At 42.2% G+C, this 21,777-nt stretch overlaps 1 protein-coding gene across 9 annotated transcripts in view; it reads right to left on the reverse strand.

Moving 5' to 3' along the window:
- Nucleotides 1–14,327, reverse strand: part of ST3GAL3 (ST3 beta-galactoside alpha-2,3-sialyltransferase 3) — a 250,057-nt gene extending 235,730 nt beyond the window's left edge. For 6 of the 9 annotated variants that reach the window (XM_084852774.1, XM_084852769.1, XM_084852778.1 and 3 more), the window contains exons 1-2: nt 14,210–14,327; nt 6,627–6,771 (exon numbers count right to left, since the gene is read on the reverse strand). In XM_084852774.1, the coding sequence (XP_084708900.1) occupies nt 6,627–6,747 (121 nt within the window). In that variant the 5' untranslated portion in view covers nt 6,748–6,771; nt 14,210–14,327. Of the gene's footprint in view, nt 1–6,626; nt 6,772–13,521; nt 13,582–14,209 lie in introns of those variants that run through there. The other 3 variants (XM_084852770.1, XM_084852777.1, XM_084852775.1) reach the window with 2 other exon arrangements.
- Nucleotides 14,328–21,777: the final 7,450 nt, after the last annotated feature.

Raw genomic sequence — 21,777 nt, forward strand, 5'->3', positions numbered from 1 at the left:
ATAAGGGAGAAGAATGCAGTGCCTACTGTTTAACTTCCGAGAATGCAAATGGACTAAGGAGAAGGGGAAGTAGCACAACAGAGGCAGCCAGATTTTGACAGGGGGTATTGGAGGCTCTCCTGATGACACACAGAATGTAGGCTTCCATACAGAAGCAAACTCTTCCATTATTTTGTATGTGAAGGATAAACATGCCATGTTCTCATATTCCAACTCCATGACCATAGAATACATCATACAGAATATTTGCTTTTGTTCTGTTTATATACTATTGTCTAAAAAAAAAAAAGTGAAAACTAAGATGCTCTGTACCTTTGTCATCTACAGTTACTAGGCGACTGGGCAGTCATATCACTTTTTTTAAAGATGCAGCTCAAACATAAAAGAGTCAGTCACTGGAATCATGCCCTCCAAAGAGACAGCAGAAAAAGACTGGATTTCATGCTGCTGACAGAACATGACACTAAGCTAAAGCTGCAGTCCAGGAGAAATTCCTATATAAAAGCAACAAAGTCTTGTGACATCTTAAAGACTAATAAGCTTATAGCATAAACTTTTGTGGATTAGAGTCCATGATCTGCATTAAGCGCTATCGTAAGTTGGCACGTATGCACACCTATGTAAAAATCTGATCAAACACAAAGGAGAAGATACTGAGTATGACCCTGCCAAAGTTAAACACTGAAATTCCATTGGTTTCAGAAAGAGTTAAGCATATGCTTTATTAACTCCCATTGACATTAATAACACTTGAAAGTGCTTAACTTTGGCTGGGTTGTACCCATTCATCATGAAGTATATGGTAATCCTACACAACCACAAACGATGTTGCTTCTTTTACAAATAAAGCTATCCACTTAAACTTTTAACTACACACAAAACACTACAGGAGCAAATTGGTCCACCTATCATTTCAGGTCCTACACTTGAGAGAAAATTTTATTTATTTATTTATTTATTTATTGCATTTATATCCCACCTTTTTCCCTCTTGCAAGAAACCCAAGGTGGCTTACATGATTCTCCTCCTCTCCATTTTATCCTCACAACAACCCTGTGAGGTAGGTTGGGCTGAGAGTCTGTGACTGGCCCAAAGTCACCCAGTGAGCTTCCATGGCTGAGTGGGGACTAGAACCTGGATCTCCCAGCTTGCAGTCCAACACTCTCACCACTACACCACACTAGCTCTTACACTAATCCAACACTCTCACCACTACACCACGCTGGCTCTCACACTTAATCACACTATTTTCAATACTCATCAGTTATTATGCCAGTTGTACGAATACATTTTATCTTCCAGTGGACCTCATTGTCTTTATGAAATTTGTCAACACACTAAGTTCCAATCCTGTGCCCACTTTCCTGAGAATAAGTCCCACTGAACTAAGTAGGACTTACTTCCAAGTAAACACACATCAGATCAGGGCTGTTATTAACTACAGTGTAGTTAATATGCATTTTATTCTCTAGTGTACTTCATCTCCTATTTTTAATATATACACACTCATCACTTTTTACTTTCTGTGAAGCAATTAAGTAGACTGCCATTGAAAAAAATTCATATCATAATCAATACGGTAGCATCCAAGATTTCATGTGGTGTAACTGAGAGTTGTATAACAGGATGTTCAACAACTGCAGTCATTACAAAAATATACTGTACTGGAATTTTAAAAACCAAATAAACATACCACAAATGGGCCTAAAAAGGCAAAGCAGTAAACAATAGCAAGGCAATACCAGAACCCCTTCCTTAGACTGCCATGAACACACTGGGTTGTATCCAACATTAAGTAGAAGAAAAAATACAAGGGGTGTTGTTGTTCTATTAGCGCTTGCATAACTAGTGCAAGCATCACTTAGCCTAATGAAGATGCAATGAGCTGTGGAACACCTTGAACAAGCAGAATCAAAGTACTGGATTTGACACTTTTCCACAAGTGGTAGAGCTTTGCTCTAGCAGAATGACACCTTTGGATACAATCCACTTTACTGTACATACAGTAATGGCTCCTCCACTGCATGAAATCTAGATGTCAATGTATGAGTGTTTTTGAGCAAACCATGTATTCTCTGCAGGGCCCCAAGTAATTGTTTTGCTGCTGCCAGGAGGAGTGATACTAGAAAAGGACACCAAAGGATGTGCAAAGACCCACCTACACTCACTGGTTTGTTAAGAACAGAACTTGTCTTGCACCTTCCCATCAGATGAATAACTACTTTTAGCAACCTGAAATAAAAAACCCAAAAGTAAAGTAACTTGCACAAATACTAACCAGGTTGTTAAAAAGAAAATCCAACAACGTTCATGTAGCAGGAACACTTATGTGACAGAGAAGTAGGGTACGTCGAGTTTACTGACTCACCATGTGAAAACAACCTACTAAATATGTTGGAAGGAACCCAGAAGAAATAGAAAGGAGAAGTGCATTCGAAGAAAGTAAAGGAAAATGATAAAGCTAATACTGAAGGGAGAGACCCAGATTATTCTGCACATCCTAGATTTAATCAAATAGTTAATAAAAGCAACACCATTTCTCTGAGCTTAATGAAGCTCTGGAGAATCAAATCATCTTCCTCCATTTAAGGAAAGACTAGATAATAGACTCTACTTGTATCTGGCCCTCTACAGCCAAAGCTCTGATACAAAAGGAAGCACAAGAGATTTGGCACCAAAGCTACTCCTGACTCCACACAAACACAATGGCTGCACCTGACCATGGGCTCAATCCCACCAACTCAGTTGCACATTTATATGCAATGGACACAGTGAAAATCACATAGGTCAGCTGCACAGCTGATGCAAAACCATCCCACAGATGAGTGCCTATGGCAGAGCTTTCCAAACTGTGTGCTGTGACACATTAGTGTGTCAGCAGCAGTGTGTAGGTGTGTTGCGCGAAATGCAGAAAATTGTGCGGAAGGGCACCGCGGAGCTCCCTTACTCACATTTGCTTCCCTTGGCCCCTCCCCTGGAACTTCCTAAAGCAGCTAATGTTAAAGCAGCTTAGCTGCTAAGGCTTAGGTGCTTTAACATTAGCTGCTTTAGGATCATGTGGCATCTTGATGTAGGACGCACGTGATTGGCGGTGTTGGAGCAGTACAGCGAGGAGTGTGGTAACACTGGCTGCACGAGGAGTGTGGAGAATTCGAAGTTAGCGGAGCAATTAGTCGAGCAATTTGCAATCAGCTCAGGCAAGAGGCTTCCCCGCGTCCTCAGTGTGGCTGCAGCGGGGGAGAACAACGGCCCGCTGGACGCCCCCAGAGCAGGGAGGGCTGTGCCAGGCAGGCGAGGAGCTTCGAGCCTGCGCTCCCCGGAAAGGTAGAGGATCAGGGCGAAGAGAGGGGAAGGGAGGCACTGCCCTGGGAGCAGAGCTCGGCCGACGCTGGCGCAGAGAAGTGGCAGCAGCCACCAGCCCTGCGTGGTTTCAGGCATGCCCTTCACGGACTTCTGCACCGCGCTGCTGCGCGGCCAGGCCAGAGTAACACGCAGGTGGAAACGCCGCCTGGGACTGCACCGAGCGGACCGTCCACCATCTTGGCCAGTCAGAATGGAGCTCAGTTGATTTCTGCCATTTATTTTTATTTTTACTCTGCTGTAATTGTGGATTAACCACCCACTGGCAGTGTACCACCGGAGAGTGCTGGAACTGGACTCTGGACATAGGCATTGCAAATATTTACAGCAGTATAGCCTTGTAGTTAGACATATATATTTACACAATTTTTGTTGGACTTTTGCTTCTCTACTTCATGTGTTTTTGCAGCTGAGCTCCTACCTGGACCTATGTGTCCTAATATATATTGTAAATACTTTAGTTAATGTTATTTATTTTTCACATTTTCTCCTGGTCCTGATTCCTATCTTTATCTCACTTTATCACTGTGGGAGTGGAGCGCAGGTGCTGTTATTTTCATAAGAAAAAACAGAGAAAGATAAATGCTAAAAACAGTTCTGTTATTTTCATATTTAGTTAATGCTAAAACCTAGAAATAAATTCGCATAGATTTATTCATTAAATTGCAGTTGAATTACCCGTAAAATGGATACCTTTCTAATTAAGAAAAGGAAAGCTGGTGAAGATGATGTTTGCAATGAACAAGATGTAGCCGCTAAAGAGGAAACTACGCAAGAATCAACTGTTGAACGGTCTGTATTAGTACGTAAGAAGTGTAAAGGAAGAATTTCTAAGCCTTGTTTATATAGTAAAGATTATATGAAACTGGGGTTCACATTTTCTGGTAATGAAAACAATCCTTGTCCCCAGTGTTTAGTTTGTGGGGATATACTTGCAAATGAAAGTATGGTACCAAATAAATTAAAGCGTAATTTTACCTCAAAACACGGTCATTTGTCAGAAAAACCAGTAGAATACTTTATTGAGCTTTCAAAATCTATAAAGAAGCAGTCTGCATCATTCACAAAGAGAATTAAGACATTAGAGAAAGCTCAAAAGGCAAGTTACTTGGTTGCTCAAATAATTGCCAAAAACAAGGACCCACACGCTATTGCCGAAACCACCATAAAGGAATCTTGCTGTGCGAACAATGTTTGGGCCCGAATTTGAGATAGAAGTTAATAAAATCCCTTTGGCAGATAACACAATCGGAAGACGTATTCAAGACATGTCTGATGACATTAAGCAGCAAATGAAGGATATTTTTCAAGACGATAATATGATCTTTACATTGCAATTAGATGAAGCAACAGATGTCGGTGGGTTAGCACAATTATTGGTTTTTGTACGTTTCATTCATACTGACAGAATTATTGAGCAATTCTTGTGTTGTCTAGAACTTCCAATGAGAACTAGAGGTGAAGATATATTTAAAACTTTTGATTGCTTCATGAAGGAAAATAAGTTGCAATGGTTAAATTGTGTAGGAATATGCACAGATGGCGCACCCTCAATGGTTGGTTCAACAAAGGGTTTTATAGCTTTAGCAAAGAAAGAGAATAAAAATATTATAATTACTCATTGCTTTTTACATCGCGAAGCACTAGTTGCACAAACCATTGGAAATGAATTAAGAAAAGTTTTGGATAAAGTGGTTCAAATGGTCAATTACATTAAAAGTAGACCTCTTCAATCAAGATTATTTGCTCATATTCGTGAAGACAAGGGGACAAGGTTTAAAAAGCTTCTACTACACACAGAAGTTCATTGGCTCTCAAGAGGTCGAGTGCTTTGTCGTGTATATGAATTGAGGGAAATGATGCTTAAACTTTTTGAGGAAAATCAGCAAAATGAATTCTGCAATCTAATTCAAAGCAAACTTTGGTGCACAAAATTGGCATGTCTTGCTGACATATTTGAACATTTGAATAAAATAAACACCAGTATGCAAGGAAAAGGAGAAAATATCTTAACAGCAGTAGATAAAATTTGTGCTATGAGAGAGAAAATAGCAATTTGGAAAAGGAAAATGAAAGAAGGACATTTTGAAATGTTTTCCAAAACTGCTGAGTGCCAGCTAAAATGTGATATCAGCTCACTAATTGTTGATCATTTATCATTGCTTGGAGAGAAAGTTCATCATTACTTCCCAAATGTTGAAATCCAAGACTATAATTGGATCAGAAATCCATTTCTTTCAACTGCAGTGAGGAACTTTTCACTTATTGAAGAAGAATTAGCTGACATAAAAAAATGATCAAAATCTGTTAATGATGCATGAACAGGGTGACTTAGACAGCTTTTGGATTTGCATTTCAAAAATGCATCCAAACATAGCTAAAAAAGCGTTAAAATTTTTTTTGCAGTTTTGCACTACATACATTTGTGAAGTATCCTTTTCAACGATAGCAAACTTAAAGACACTGAAACGTGGAAGCTTAAAAATGCTTGATGACAAAATGCGAGTGTCTTTATCTAATATTCCTCCAAATATTGAAAAGCTGTGTTCATCCCATCAACCTCATACCTCCCATTAAAATGGTAAGTAGTTATTGGTGTTATTCAACTTTTTTAAATTCTTGCACATATTGTTACTCATAAATGACAACAATGTATGTTATTATCTTACAAATCATATATTTTTAAAAATACAAATGAAAGGTTTTCATGAGATACGTTGTATCCCCATACATTTTGTTATTACAATTTATGTATGTGTCGTATCTCTTATAATGGGTTAGTTTAACCTCCGGTTTGCTAGTAAAACTGAATTACCGTGTCACGAAATGATGCATGTCTAAAAAGTGTGTCACCAACAGAAAAGTTTGGAAAGCTCTGGCCTATGGAGATATAAGCAAAAGCTAATGGAAGAAAAAGGGGAAATAGCAACAGCATGCCTCTGCTCACATAAAGAATATAATAACAATAAAGAAAGCCAATAGATCCACTTTGACTCTCAAAGCCTTAGTCAACATAAATAATAGTCATGTTCATGAAAACATACCTATATAAGCAAGGGCAGTACAATTTATTTTACAGTATCCCAATTAGTCAACCTAGAAAACAAAAGAAAGTAAATTCAATCTCTAGAGCACATGAAATGATACACCAAGCGTTTGGGTTTGTTCTAGGCTGTTCCATTGTGGGCAGACCTGAAAAAGAGGAAAATTGCTTAGCCCCACATCAACAGAAACTCTCGGATGGCCTGCACAACAAATATACTTACTTGAATCCTCCCATCGGAGAAGATGCAGTTTCCAAGCTGAGTAATAGAGAAATCCCAACACCAGAAAGAGACAGAGGGCTAGTAGCACATTACGCATAAACACCAGCAGTGCCATCTTCATATGGGATTGGCTCTCCTACAAGATCTGAGAGGAAAAGAACCAGTTTGAGCCTTGCATTTTCTAATTGGTTTACTCATCCTCTGTAGAATATATGCATACATGAAATATGAGACAGCAAACATATTTTCTTTATTTACTTAAAATATTTCTTGGACACCTTTCAGGGCAAAAGCCCTCCCAAGGCAGCTTACAGAAATAAAACACACAGAACCATTAAGATCAGTGACCCCCAGCTTTGACTTGGACCCCAATTTGGCACTTCAGAAAACAGCCTGACTGAAGTATGCAATTTGGTTTGTACTAATTTGGAGTCCGTCCACTTCAACTTGGTACCAAAGCAGAGTTGCAATTTAGACATCTGAGGCTTTGTGCTTCCCACTGACTACAGTGGAGAACCAAAAAAATGGCTACAACTCCCCTCCCCTTAATCAGAATTGGAAACACATTCCCTCCCTCCCTGACTCATAATCAGCATTTAGAGAAACAAAACCAAATTATTCTATTTGCAGGAGACAAAGTCTATGCATCTCTGAAACACAAGTTGCTAACAAAGCCTCATTCTGGAACGGCTTTGATTCTGTTGGCTTTACCCCAGAAAGCAACAGAACCAAACCAAAGCAGCCCAATTCTGCTCAAGCTTTAGGCTTAATCCAAATCCAATGCATATCCCTAATACGCTCCCTTCCTAACATACATATTATCCAGGCCCTCTTATCATGGACACTAACACCCAATTCTATAACTCTTACATGGAAGTTAAGTTCCACTGAAATGAACAGAACACATTTCTGAGTAACTGTATGCAAAAATAAAAAGAAAATCAGGGTGCTGCTCCTCCAAGCTTTAGGGTGCAATCCTATACATGTTTAGACAGAAGAAAGTCCTACAACTCCCAGCATTCCCCAGCCAGTCGTGCTGGGAGTTATAGGACTTTCTTCTGCCTAAACATGCACAGGATTGTGTCCTTAGTCTATAAATGCTATTCCTGAGTGATATTAGAGTGCTAAATAATAGGAAGCCAACTCACTACTCCATCACCATGATTAGGAAGTCCACTCCTCCAGAATACATTGGGCTTGATTTAGAACAAGTATCAAAGTTTCAAACAAGATAACATTGATTCCAAGAAATATTCCACAAGACTGATAAACGATACTAGAGAATTTATGCAAAAAAATCTTTAATAGTTTAAAGCTATAAACTTAATTGGTTTAATTTTACAAGTCCTAAATATACCAGCTTTCCCCTTAAAAAGTACTATTTATTTTCATTTAAATGTTGCTAAAAGCCATTTATCTTCTGTAATATATCCTGTTGTTCCTTCACCATCATAAGTTTTGGCTCCCTCAAAACTTCCTCAGCCTTCCTTTAACAATGCAAATTCTACCGTACATCATGGCTATGGCAACATTTCCCAAAAATTACATTATGTTTAAAGACATAGGTTCTATAAGATCCAACATCACTAGTATCATAAGATTCAATACAATATATTACTTGGCCGTGACAGCTGCTAGAAGTGTGGCAGACCAAGTGCTAATAAGATTTATGGTTTCTGGAATTGTCCAAATATTATATGGTACTGCAAAATAATATTAGTCCATATTGACTTGACATATGGTTCCATTAGAACCACTCCCATTTTGGAACCAGAAAATCTGAAAATGACTGTTCATCTCTTAATAGCAGGAAGAATGGTAATTGCTCCTCAGTGGAAATTATAAATCTGCCATCTATAATGGACTGGTTGGATAGGTCACTGTTTCTATTATAAAACTTTTGAGTTTTTTGTGTGTCAAAAGAAAGACAAAGGACAATCTGTTTTTGCGGAAATGAGTCTCATTTGCATTGTCTTGGAAAAGCAAGATATAAGACTCTGGCTGAATTCAATCCTCCCACAGTTCGAGGATAGCAAATGAGTCACAGGCTCAGGCACTCCCTCCTCCCCTTAATCAATTGCTTCCACTTTTTTATCACACCACACTACATCACTACTTCAAAACCAGCAAATTATGGTTTGGTCAAAAGAAGAAATCATTGATTTAGCTGCACACATGAATGAGAGAAGGAGCAGGGGGAGGAAGGAATGTTCATCCATGGCTCATTCCAAATCCTCCAAACCATGTCTTGGCATATCATCTGAATTCAGCGGAATTCTTGAACCACACATTTATTAAAACCACTGGGATGTACTATGATATGATTTATTCTATATCATATCAAATGTCACTTCAATATTACATGAAAGATTTTTATTTTTTTTAAAGAGCACTTGCCAAAGTGTCACGAATACCATAACACTCCCAGGCAAACATAATAAATTATGTTAAGGAAAAATATGCCAAACTACATGATTTTCTTAAGAGTGCAAATGTTTTCCCACAATAGTCAATGGGAAGCCCAAAACCTTGGATTCCCCAACCTTCACTCAGGTTCAATACCAAGTTGCACTGCATGTATCCTGCTGTTGCACTGCTTGTTCACTTCCTCCCTATCAGTTTGCAGTGAAGAGAAAAATATTGCAGAAAACTCATCTGTCAGCCAGCTGGAGCCCTAGAGTCACATTTGGGTAAGTTGGAAAGAAATCCAACAGCTTCCTATGTAACTGTAGCAATCAGGAGGAAGAGTGCAGCATACACTTCTTTGCCATTATCCTCAACAGCTGCCATTGCTCAAAGTGATTTCCCCGCTTGTTATAATAAGACAAATGCAGCATTTCGTAACAAGGGGCAGAGTTGCTTTAAGGCGAGAACACCCAGTTCTCACCACTACGGCTCCTTTGGTTAATCCCATGGGGAAACATTTACAAAGTAAAGTCCGTTGTTCTTATCAACATTTTAAATGAATATCATGAGAAAAGGGAAGGAGTTGTTGACTTGCACACTGTGCTAGATCTAGCAAAAAGCTAAAGATTATTGGCACAGGTACAATTATTATTGCTCACGTTACCACACCCCAAAATTGCTACTGGATGTTAACCAAAAGTCAATGTGCGCTTTCAAAATTATTGTCTTGCCTTCTTGACCCTTACCTGTCAAAGAAAGTGCCTACAGGTAAAACAAAGAATAAAACAGACACTTCTGGTATGAAGACTAATAGAGCAATTCTATACATGTCTAGTCAGAAGCAAGCCCCATTGAGTTCAGTGGAAGGTACTCCCAGGCAACCTTATATAGGACTGCAGCCAGACATAACACCAAACCATGATTTGCAATATAATGCCAAACCAAGATAGAAAACCAGTTTGAAGCAGATTTGCAAGCCATGGTTTGTGTTAACTGTAGCTTGCTGTTACGCCTGAATAATAATAAGAGCCAGGCATGAAGTATCCACAGATCAGGAAGGGCATATGATCCACAGATCCACAGATCAGGAAGGTGTTCATATGGGAAGAAAGGCTGAAACCTTTCCATATGTTTAAGTATAGGGTCCAATTTAATAGCCAACACTTGCCCCATTACAAGGTAGGCCAGAAAAAGCAAGACTTGTATCATTTTGTATTAGCAAAACAGCAGCATTTCTAAGAATTGGCAGACATAGGCTTTAGCCCAGATTAAGTGCCCTGCTCCAAGGGAATAGAAAACCTACTGTATTGTACTAATTTCTATCAAAAAACAAATTCCTAATCCAAAGTAATGGCAAAAGTATTGAGACTTACCCCTCCGCATGCAATCCCCAAGGAGATGTTGAAACAATAATGTATTCAAAGTACTTCTAAAATATAGCTATAGTCCATCCCCCTTAGCTCTACTCAAGGCCATCCCTTCCTTCTGTCCTAGTTTTTGGCATGCTACATGTGTTAGCTAACATGCAAATACAAGAATCAGTACTGGGACTGGTGCTATTTAACTTGTTCATAAATGGTCTGAAATCTGAGGCAAACAGTAAGGCAGTCAGGAGCATAAGCAGATGACACCAAATGATTATGAAATCCCAAGAAAGCTGTGAAGAGCTCCAAGAGGATCTCTACCTAGGTGACAGGATTACTGTGTATGAGATTCAACTAAATAAGAACAGTGTGATGCACAGTGGGACAAAAAAAAACACCCCTGTATGTGGATGGGTTCCCACCTGGATCATCTCAGTTCACTCCCTGGTAAGCTCCTGTACAAAATATGTATAATTAACTGCCTTTTTGACACCCAGAAGAAGTGAACTAAATTTGCGCTGATACACAGATATAAAATCTAACTATTTTACACACCCTCAGAACTATATTGTATAAACCCTCAAAAACTCTCAATGTTAAAAAAAAGAGTCAGAAAGGTAACATTTATTGAAATGTTGCGTGCTTTTATTTCATCTTTTATTCAATTGTTTCTGGTCTGTTATCTGACAAAATAAATATGCTTACGCTAGATACCTTACATTTGTGAACATTGTTTGAATAACAGCTAATGTATTCATGCATTTAAATTTCATAAATCTACTAAGCCGTACTATTTTATATGCTAACTGGTAGTTAAATACATACATTTCATATTCTTAGAGCAGTCAGGTTTGATAAGTTAGTATCACACCATATATTCTAATTTTATATATATTTACCAAGAAATTTCCCACCACATTTTTCTGGCTCTTCATATTGCTACTCTAACTGCATCATTGAGCTAGGGAGAAAATGTCAGGATTGGCTTATGTATATATTTAAAATATGTCTATGCCACCCTTCCCTTTGATAACTCACAGGGATGCTTCTAACAATCATAAAACAATAATATATTTTTGTCGTGATGCTTTTTTTGTGTTTTATTTTTTATTTGGTATTTTATCACATGTTTGTGTAAGATGTTCTGGGGACCCACATGGTTAAAGATGATGACAAACAACATTAAAAAGAACAAGAGCAAAACAGGACAAGAGAAACCAGCAGAGCTAGTAAGTGACTTGTCAGCAACTGTTCAACCCAGCTGGTCTGGGCTGCACTGCTAGGGAAATAAAAGTCTTCACCTGGGGCTGGAAAAAACATCAAGTTCACCATCAGGCAAGCTACACATGTCCCACATGCAGGGCACCATGACTGACAAGGTCCTCTCATCAATCACTATCTCCCTAGCTTCAAAAGGTGGTGGAGCTTGGAGGTGGGACTCTGTTGAAAACCTTCAGGTACTCAGATCTCAAGCCATTTAAGTCACTTTGGTTCCAAGTCGTAAGAGGTCCCCGATGACAAGATGCCACCTTTCCAGAATTGACAGGCACTTTTTAGATTCACTATAGGCACCTGGGAGTGGGCATAGCGGCAGTTGTCTTTGAGTTTGGATATCTTTCACAGTGACTGACCTGGAGGTATAGCGACCTCCAGGCCCTGCCTTTCCATTACACAGTGAAGCAGTCTGCCTCAGATGGCACATCTGGGCACCACAAAAGAGCAACAATGGCAATTATTGTTACCTGAGGGTGCATCATTTGGGTTTTTCATCTGAGGCAGTTAAATCAGGCTAGGCCTCCTACCTCCAATGGTACATTGCTGAGAAGTCAACTTTGCTTAATTAAGGCCCAATTTATCACCATCAGTAGCCACATGAGAGTCATTTCTGGATTTGAATCCAGGAATAAGGTAGGAATAGCCAATTGCACGGTTCCTTTTCACCAAGCCATTGCCCATTCCCCTAGCTAAGCAATGACCAAATGAGAAGGAACCATGCACACAGCTCCAGTCATGTCACTCTTAGATTCAAAACACGTACCAAAGAAGCATGGGAATTTATCATGAAGAAATGCAAGTGCATGCAAACTGGGTTCATTAGACAACTCAACAGCCTCACATGATATGTCAGTGGATGTACTGTGATACATCAGAATACACGTGTGGGTCGAATGTCTGGGTACTGCCTCATACAAAAAAACACAAAAATTCTCTGAACATTCCAAGATAGTAGTATGTCAGGGAGAATGCTAGATCAGAACCTTTCCCCTGACATAAAACTTGCCCTTCAGGACAGTTCATAAGAACAGAAGGTGATGAAAGAATCGTTGGCTAAACTCTCTCTATCAGGAAGGGATCAGGTCTTCTAGATAACTTTGGTCAGTTAGTACTTCGGTCAGGCATTATTGATCCCTTTCAGCAGAAAACTCTCATGTTACCTTCTACATAAATGTTGCTGACACTCCTACAAAATTGGCCAACAGCTGAAGATATTATTTTTCAGCAGGTCTGTCTTTAACCTCCAGAGGTTACAAGAAGAGAGTGTTTTGGCCAATGCAGATAAATGTCTGCATAGAACTCTTCAGGTTTTCTCTGTACTCTAAACAAAAAGGTAGTTCAAGTCAGCATTCTGCTGACATTCACCTTTGGGTCAGTCAACAATGATGGTGCTGGAGAATTTATTCAGAAAGTGACTAGCATGTGGACGTTCAACTACACAGGTCAATGGTTAATCCACATGGCGCGATTACATGTGGTTGAGACCTAGGGCAAAAATGAGTCCAGGCACATCAGGTAACTCCCCTAGATTTAATAAACATTCTTGCTTAATTTTCCTTCTTCATTCTCTCCTCTCCCATCATTGCTACACAGCAAATGAAGGCAATAAACAGGGGTGTGTAACCTGAGGCCCTCCAGATGTTGCTGGACTCCAACTCGCATCAGCACCAACTAGTATGGACAATGTTCAGGGATGACAAATTAACCTATGGCCCTCCAACAACATCTGGAGGGGCACAAGTTGCCCATCTTTGTCTTAGAAAAATACATACCACCTGAACATTTCAAGAGAAAAAACAAAGTGGGCCTGCCCTGCACGCACTCCCTCACACACACAGAGAGAGACATACCTGACTCCCCCTCTATTTTCTCCCCGATCCAAGTGCTCAATCATAGCCAGCCCCATTCAGCTGTGAAAACCAAGACAGAAAGACCTATCCATTACGCACAGGCAAATCCCAAGATGGCAGGATCGTTGACCGAAAGAGAGATGTTTAAATCAAACTTCCCCAACCTGGTACCCTCCAGATGTGTTTTACTACAACTCCCAGGAAGGCTAGGGGATGCTGGGAGTTGTAGTCCAACACACCTGGAAGGCGGCAGGTTGTGGGAAGCTGGTTTAGACGATGGGATTGGGACCACATTCTTGATGGATGGGAAGGGCTTGGAAGGCGAAGCGAGGCGCTCCTGCCGTGGAAAGGTTCATCCGGCCAAACGCTGGAACGGGTTAGGTTAGGCAACAAGCGGGAGCAATCTTAGAAGCCAGAGACGAGTCGGAGGTGGGGGATCGCCACAACGGGGTCTTCATAAAAGACGCCGGGCAAGGCAGGGGAGGTCGACCTGAGGGAGAAGCAACAGGCCGGGAGGGGCGCAACTGAGAGGAATCGCTCTGGGGACGGGCGCTTGACCCGGGCAAAGGAAAACACGGAGGAAGGGTGCAGAACTGAAGCCCACGCTCGCTGCTGCAGCAGCAGCTCCCTCCTCCTCTTCCCCCACCCCGGCGCTGGAGCCACTTCCCTCCCTCGCCCGCCTCCTCACCAGAGCCGCGGGGCGATCCCGGCCACCCTTCCTCCGGGCTCGCGCTCCGCTTCCCCAGCCACCCGCCATGCCGACCCGGGCAGCGGCGGCAGCCGGACTCGGAGACAGGGGTCCGTCGCCAATCACACAGCAAGGCGGGACTTCCGAGGACCAATGGTGGAAGGCGAGGGGCGCTCTCCACCAGGCGCCCAGCGACTAGGAGCGCGCGGGGGGCTTCCCGCCGCCCAATCAGACCCGAGGAGGGCTCCCAGCCGCTCAAGCGCACCGAGGGACAAGGCGCGCGGCTGCCCAATCACTTCAGGCAAGGAGCGGAGGGGACCACAGGGCGCCCAATCAGAGGGGCCGCATCTGCTTCTCCCCCCCCCAGCCCCTCCGACACTGGGCGGGCCACGAAGTATCCTCGGTAGCCAATTGAGGAATAGCGTGGGAGGGCCGCTGTCCGCTGCGGAGATTGGGACGGGTCAGGGGGGCATAAAAAGGCTTTGGAAGCCCGGGCGGAGAGAGCGCCGGTCTCCTCAGCCTGCCTGACCTAATCCAGGATGACGAAGCTGCTGGCAGCTAAAGAGAGGGAAGAAGGAACAAACACACCAACCACCTCGTTCGGCTGCGGTGATTGGTGCAAAGCTTGTCCCAAACGTAACGCGGCAGATTATCAAGGCCAGATTAATCTTTGCAAAGAGCGCTTTCTTGCCGGCAGGCAGGCCCTCCTCCCCACCGCCAAAGGTGGGTGATTTTGGAAAAGTTAACTCGCCTGTGGCGGAGAGCGCAGCAACAAGGCAGAGGGCGGGCGGGCACCCTTCTGCGGTCCTGGCACACCGACGATGCTGGAGCGCAGCACGTTGAGCTGGACTGGCTTTCGTCCCCCATCACCCAACGGATGCGCTCTCCTTGCGATTCCTCCCCCTCCCCTCTCTTCCCGGCACCTTCCCTCCCCCACATGCCGGACAGAGCGATGTAGTGGTTTTACCTGGTCCACGGTGAAGCCGCAGCAGCAGCTCCCTGGCGAAAGCAAGAGTAGCAGAGGGTTAAGGCGGCGCCAAGACATACCAGCGGAACTTCCGTTGAGGGGAGCCAGCAAGATGCTAGCCTGGGTCCTCTCCGGAAAAAGGCTGCAGGCCAGAGCACGGAGGCGCGTGTCCCGAGAATGGAAGGGATGATTTAACGGCCTCAATTATATATACTACAGGGGGCACGCACACACCTAACAAAGACAGAAAATGCCAAGTGAGTCGCGGAAGCGAAGGAGCAATCCGATTTCAAGGCGTCTCCTGCAGGAGTGTGCAATGTACTCCCCCAGCCTCCAGAAACAATATTTATAAATATGCTCTGCTGCCAGCTGCAGGTATCAGCAATACGCTGCAGAAAGAGTGGACTGTTGTGGATGTATCCTGTGGCTCCATTCAGTTTGGATAGGAACAGCAGCAGCTGCTAGCCTAAGTGATGCTTGAGCTGGGAAAAGTAGGGCTGGCAGCAGGGGTGGGGTGTACAATGAAGAAGTGCAGGGCAAGGTGCCCCTTAACACCTTCACAAAAGTGGGACTCTGTAGGGAGGGAGGGAGGGAGACCATCTGCTTACCCACATTTCAGCAAAGCGAGATCCCAAAGAGAAGAAATGGATCAGCCACAGCGAAAGAATAGTGGGCAAGCTAATGGAGAAGAGTGGAAGAATCTCTGCATGGGTTAGGGCTTGAGGAGAAATGCAGGATAGTAGATGTGAGGGGATTATTCCCAGGGGATTGAAATACACTTTGGAATGTTTGAGTAGGAGGAAGCAGAAATGAGTAGGGACTCTCATCTGTTAGGGGTCATGGTTCAATCCCTGGCATTTCTACTTTAAAAACTCTCGTAGCAGAACTGGAGCAGGCTCCTGCCTGAGATCTTGGACAGCCACAGCCTTTCAGTACCAGGCTGGATGGACCAAGGGTGGAACTCGGTATAAGATAAAGCAGCTTCATATGTTCATGTTCAGTCTGCTCCCACTGCTTGATATCCCAATTTGAAGGGCTGTTTTCAGTGGTGCTGTCAGGACTGGACTTTGGGACACAGGTCCAGGGCCCCATGCAGCAGAAGTGAAAACCCCAAATGCAGCAGGCCTGCCTTACCACATTTTGAAGTAAGTGGTGTAATACACATTACCATCTAAGGACCAGGGCCCATGTAAGACCATTGCATTTGGAGTCCAAAATTACCTAACTGCACCACTGGCTGTCTTACTAGAGACTTTCCAGTATTGCATATTTGGCCAGATTCACACTGCCTATAAATGTTCAAAAGATGTTGCTAAGCCAGATCAGTGTTTCTTTCCTTGAAAGACGTCTACCTATTTAGTCCTACTAAGTGCTTCCAGACAAGGACAATTGTACGACTGTATTGTACAATCACCCTTTCTCAAACACAGAACTTTATCGGGGTCCAGACACTGACAGCTGCAAAATTCCTTTTGATGAGTAGCTTTAGGAGGTATCCATCTAGAAGCATCCTATTTCTCTAGCCGATGTTAGTGCCAGATAGCAGCAACAGCAAAAGAACAATTTTCTGTTTTGTATCAGCTTCATCACCTCTGGCTAAATGAACTGTCAAATGCCTTTTAGTGTCAGCTGAGTTGTGTATTATTATTTTTAGAGCACCTATATAAACTAGATGTTGCATATAAACAGGACCTGCCTTCAGGCTTACACTTACAATGTAGGGCAAGACAAGGCAGGGTGGGGTAAATGGTAAAATTAGAGAACGAAACTGAAGAGCCAGGTTTTTATCAACAGTTCAGCTAGACAGGTACCAGGAGGTAAAGCAGTGCAAAGATAGGGAAGAGCAAAGAAGAAAAAGCATTGTTAGGAAATGGCAGATGTAATTTTTGCTCTATGGAGACTGTGGTGTTCCTGCCTATTTACCAGTGTGAATACCCTTTCTATAAGGCCTTTCCCACAGCAGGCAGTACATTCCACCACACACACAGTAACGCTGCCACCAGGACCATTACCTCGGGTCCAGCACTTTTATTTCTCGAGATGTGAGGACACACTGGCTTTTTATTATGACATACGTTATTCCCTTATCACTTTTACCCTTTGTTAGCCATAAGCTGTAGGTGAAAGATTTTAAAAAGCAGATAAATATTTATTATTGACAAAATTAAGGTCTGAAATAGTAAATAAACACTTTACTCTCCCCCTGCACATAAATAATTGAGTTAAACTAATAAGTCACTTTAAAACCTTCTGTATATCCTCTCCCTCTCTCTCACACACACATGCACTCAATCATTAATCCTATAAACGCAGATCCTAGGCACGATCTCCACACAAGCCCTACCTATCTCTTCCTATTCTAAAACTCTACAGACACTGCTCCCTGTTTATATATCACACACCATTTCACCCCACCACCACCACTCAGCCAGTCATCTCACAGATGCAAATACAACATATCTCCTGTCACTCATACCGCTCACTCTCTAGATTTACTTGCCAGAAAATACAGAGCCATAACATTAATGTGCGTGTGTGTGTATATATATATATATATATACACACACACACACATACATATATATACACATTTATAACATACACATATGTGACATCACAGAGGGCAAAGGGCCTCAGAGAAGCGTAAAGTGCACAAAGCGGGAGAAAGAAAGAGAAATGCTAAATTAATGGGGCAAAGAGAATTAAACTTTTGAAAGTCAATACACAAAGCTGAAATGGAATATGAGAAGAAAGCGGAAGCCAATTGTGAAGAACAGAAATTATACTAACATGCTTAATAGATTAAATTAGCTGAAGAATGAGACAGAAGAAAGAGGTGTGAGTAAACAGGCAGGAAGACAAAGCAAAGGACTGTTGCAGTAGTCAGTGAGAACAATTATAAGAGAGTGAACATAGAGTCCATCTTTTTCTGGAAAACCATCAACAGCTGGTCTTAGGCCTACATGAAACCTTTATGTTTACATCCTGTGTGGTATCACACAGGATGTTGAAATCTGTTTCCCAACTGACAAAGAATGCATATTTCTGCAAGCATCACAGCCAAAAAGAACTGTGTATCTGTTATGCTGGGAGTAATTATCCCTAGCTTCCCTTTGGCGAGTTTTATTTTCTTGGAGTGAAGGGCTTACATGTTCCCTGCAAACTTGCTAGGACTGAATAACCTAAATAAGGCTTCAATCCTAAATATGCTTACTAAGGTGTAAGCTCCTTTGGATATAGTAGGACTTACTTCTTGGTAAGCTGGAGGTGGTCAAACATGAGATGGCAAGATTGAACATCGACATCTTGGGAATCAGCGAACTAAAATGGACAGGCATGGGCGAATTTAATTCAGGTGACCATCATATCTACTACTGTGGGCAAGAATCCCTTAGAAGAAATGGAGTAGCACTCATAGTCAACAAAAGGGTGGGAAAAGCAGTACTGGGGTACAATCTTAAAAATGATAGAATGATCTCAGTACGAATCCAAGGCAAACCATTCAACATCACAGTAATTCAAGTCTATGCCCCAACCACTGATGCCAAAGAAGCTGAGGTTGATCGGTTCTATGAAGACCTACAACACCTTCTAGAACTAACACCAAAAAAAGATGTCCTCTTCATCATAGGGGATTGGAATGCTAAAGTAGGAAGTCAAGAAATCACCGGGATAACAGGCAGGCATGGCCTTGGTGTACAAAATGAAGCAGGACAAAAGCTAATAGAGTTTTGCCAAGAGAACATGCTGATCATAGCAAACACTCTTTTCCAACAGCACAAGAGGCGACTCTACACATGGACGTCGCCAGATGGTCAATATCGAAATCAGATTGATTATGTCCTTTGCAGCCAAAGATGGAGAAGCTCCATACAGTCAGTAAAAACAAGACCTGGAGCTGACTGTGGCTCAGATCATGAGCTGCTTCTTGCAAAATTTCGGCTTAAATTAAGAACGTCAGGAAAACCACTAAACCGTTCAGGTATGACCTAAATCATATCCCTGATGAATATACAGTGGAGGTGAGGAATAGATTTAAGGGATTAGACCTGATAGACAGAGTGCCTGAGGAACTATGGACGGAGGTCCGTAACATTGTTCAGGAGGCAGCAACTCAATCCATCCCAAAGAAAAAGAAATGCAAGAAAGCCAAGTGGCTGTCTGATGAGGCTTTACAAGTAGCTGAGGAAAGAAGGGAAGCGAAAAGCAAGGGAGAAAGGGGAAGATATACCCAACTGAATGCAGAGTTCCAGAGAATAGCAAGGAGAGACAAGAAGGCCTTCTTAAATGAACAATGCAAAGAAATCCAGGAAAACAACAGAATGGGAAAGACTAGAGATCTTTTCAAGAAAATCGGAGATCTCAAGGGAACGTTTTGTGCAAAGATGGGCATGATAAAGGACAAAGAAGGCAGGGACCTAACAGAAGCAGATGAGATTAAGAAGAGGTGGCAAGAATACACAGAAGAACTATACAGGAAAGATCTGAATGTCCCTGATAGCCATGATAGTGCGGTCACTGAACTTGAGCCGGACATCCTAGAGAGTGAAGTCAAGTGGGCCTTAGGAAGCATTACTAACAACAAAGCTAGCGGAGATGACAGTATTCCAGCCGAGCTATTTAAAATCCTAAAAGATGATGCTGTTAAAGTGCTGCGTTCAATATGCCAACAAATCTGGAACACTCAACAGTGGCCACAAGACTGGAAAAGGTCAGTTTACATTCCAATTCCAAAGAAGGGCAACGCCAAAGAGTGTTCAAACTACAGCACAGTTGCGCTCATTTCACATGCCGGCAAGGTGATGCTCAAAATCCTACAAGCTAGGCTTCAGCAGTATGCGAACCGAGAACTACCGGAAGTACAAGCTGGATTTAGAAGAGGCAGAGGAACTAGAGATCAAATTGCCAACATTCGCTGCATCATGGAGAAAGCAAGAGAATTCCAGAAAAACGTCTATTTCTGCTTCATTGACTACGCTAAAGCCTTTGATTGTGTAGATCACAACAAACTGTGGCAAATTCTTAAAGTGATGGGAGTACCAGACCACCTTACCCGTCTCCTGAGAAACCTGTACGAGGGTCAAGAAGCAACAGTAAGAACCAGACATGGAACAACTGATTGGTTCAAAATTGGGAAAGGAGTACGACAAGGCTGCATATTGTCACCCTGCTTATTTAACTTATATGCAGAGTACATCATGAGAAATGCTGGGTTGGATGAATCAGAGGTCGGAATTAAGATTGCCGGGAGAATTATCAACAACCTCCGATATGCAGACGATACCACCCTAATGGCAGAAAGCGAAGAGGATCTCAAGAGCCTCTTGTTGAGGGTGAAAGAGGAGAGTGCAAAAGCTGGTTTGAAACTCAACATTAAAAAAACGAAGATCATGGCATCTGGCCCCATCACTTCCTGGCATATAGAAGGGGAAGAAATGGAAGCAGTGACAGATTTTACTTTCTTGGGCTCCAAGATCACCGCAGACGGTGACTGTAGCCATGAAATTAAAAGACGCTTGCTCCTTGGGAGGAAAGCTATGGCCAACCTAGACAGCATAGTAAGAAGCAGAGACATCACCTTGCCGACAAAGGTCCGTCTAATCAAAGCTATGGTTTTCCCAGTAGTAACGTATGGCTGTGAGAGCTGGACTATAAGGAAGGCTGAGCGCCGAAGAATTGATGCTTTCCAACTGTGGTGCTGGAGAAGACTCTTACGAGTCCCCTGGACTGCAAGGAGGTCAAATCAGTCCATCCTAAAGGAAATCAACCCTGAGTGCTCATTGGAAGGACAGATACTGAAGCTGAAGCTCCAATATTTTGGCCACCTAATGCGAAGAGAAAACTCCCTGGAAAAGACCCTGATGCTGGGAAAGACTGAAGGCAAAAGGAGAAGGGGACGGCAGAGGATGAGATGGCTAGATAGCATCACGGATGCAATGAATATGAACTTGAGCACACTCCGGGAGAGAGCACAGGACAGGAAGGCCTGGCGTGCTATGGTCCATGGGGTCATGAAGAGTTGGACACGACTGAACGACTGAACAACAACAACAACAACTTCTTGGTAAACATGTATAGAACTTGCTGTAAATGTCTTTGCTGCTGAAATGTATACCCGACTTTTCTGTTAAAAACAAAGTGGGTCATAAAAAAAGAAACATACAATCCACTATAAAGTCAGATAGAATTAAAAACAACACAAAACACTAAATGGGCAGTAGCAATGACAGTAACAATTTAAAGTATCCCTTTAAAAGCAACAAGCTATAGCAATTCCTTAGAACAGTCTTCACTTATACACTGTATACATTTAGATGCCAGGTTAAGACCTTCCTCTTTAAGCAGGCATTTAACCTTTAATCTGTTGCTTTACTAATTTTACTGCTGGCTCCTCACTGTTTTAAAATTTATTTTTAATGTTTAATGTATTATTCTGACATTTTTATAGTTGCATTATATTTATTTATTTAGGGTTATGTTGTTGATGTTGCTTGGTTTTATTATTGTAACCTGCCTGAGGACAGTTGTCAATTGGGCAGTATACAAATCTAATAAATAAATGAATGAACAGTTCTTTAAAACAACAGGCCATGTGTTAAAA

The sequence above is a fragment of the Heloderma suspectum genome, chromosome 4 (assembly GCF_057233095.1).
Source record: "Heloderma suspectum isolate Gila_16-S chromosome 4, 16-S_ref, whole genome shotgun sequence".
Classification (NCBI taxonomy): domain Eukaryota; kingdom Metazoa; phylum Chordata; class Lepidosauria; order Squamata; family Helodermatidae; genus Heloderma; species Heloderma suspectum.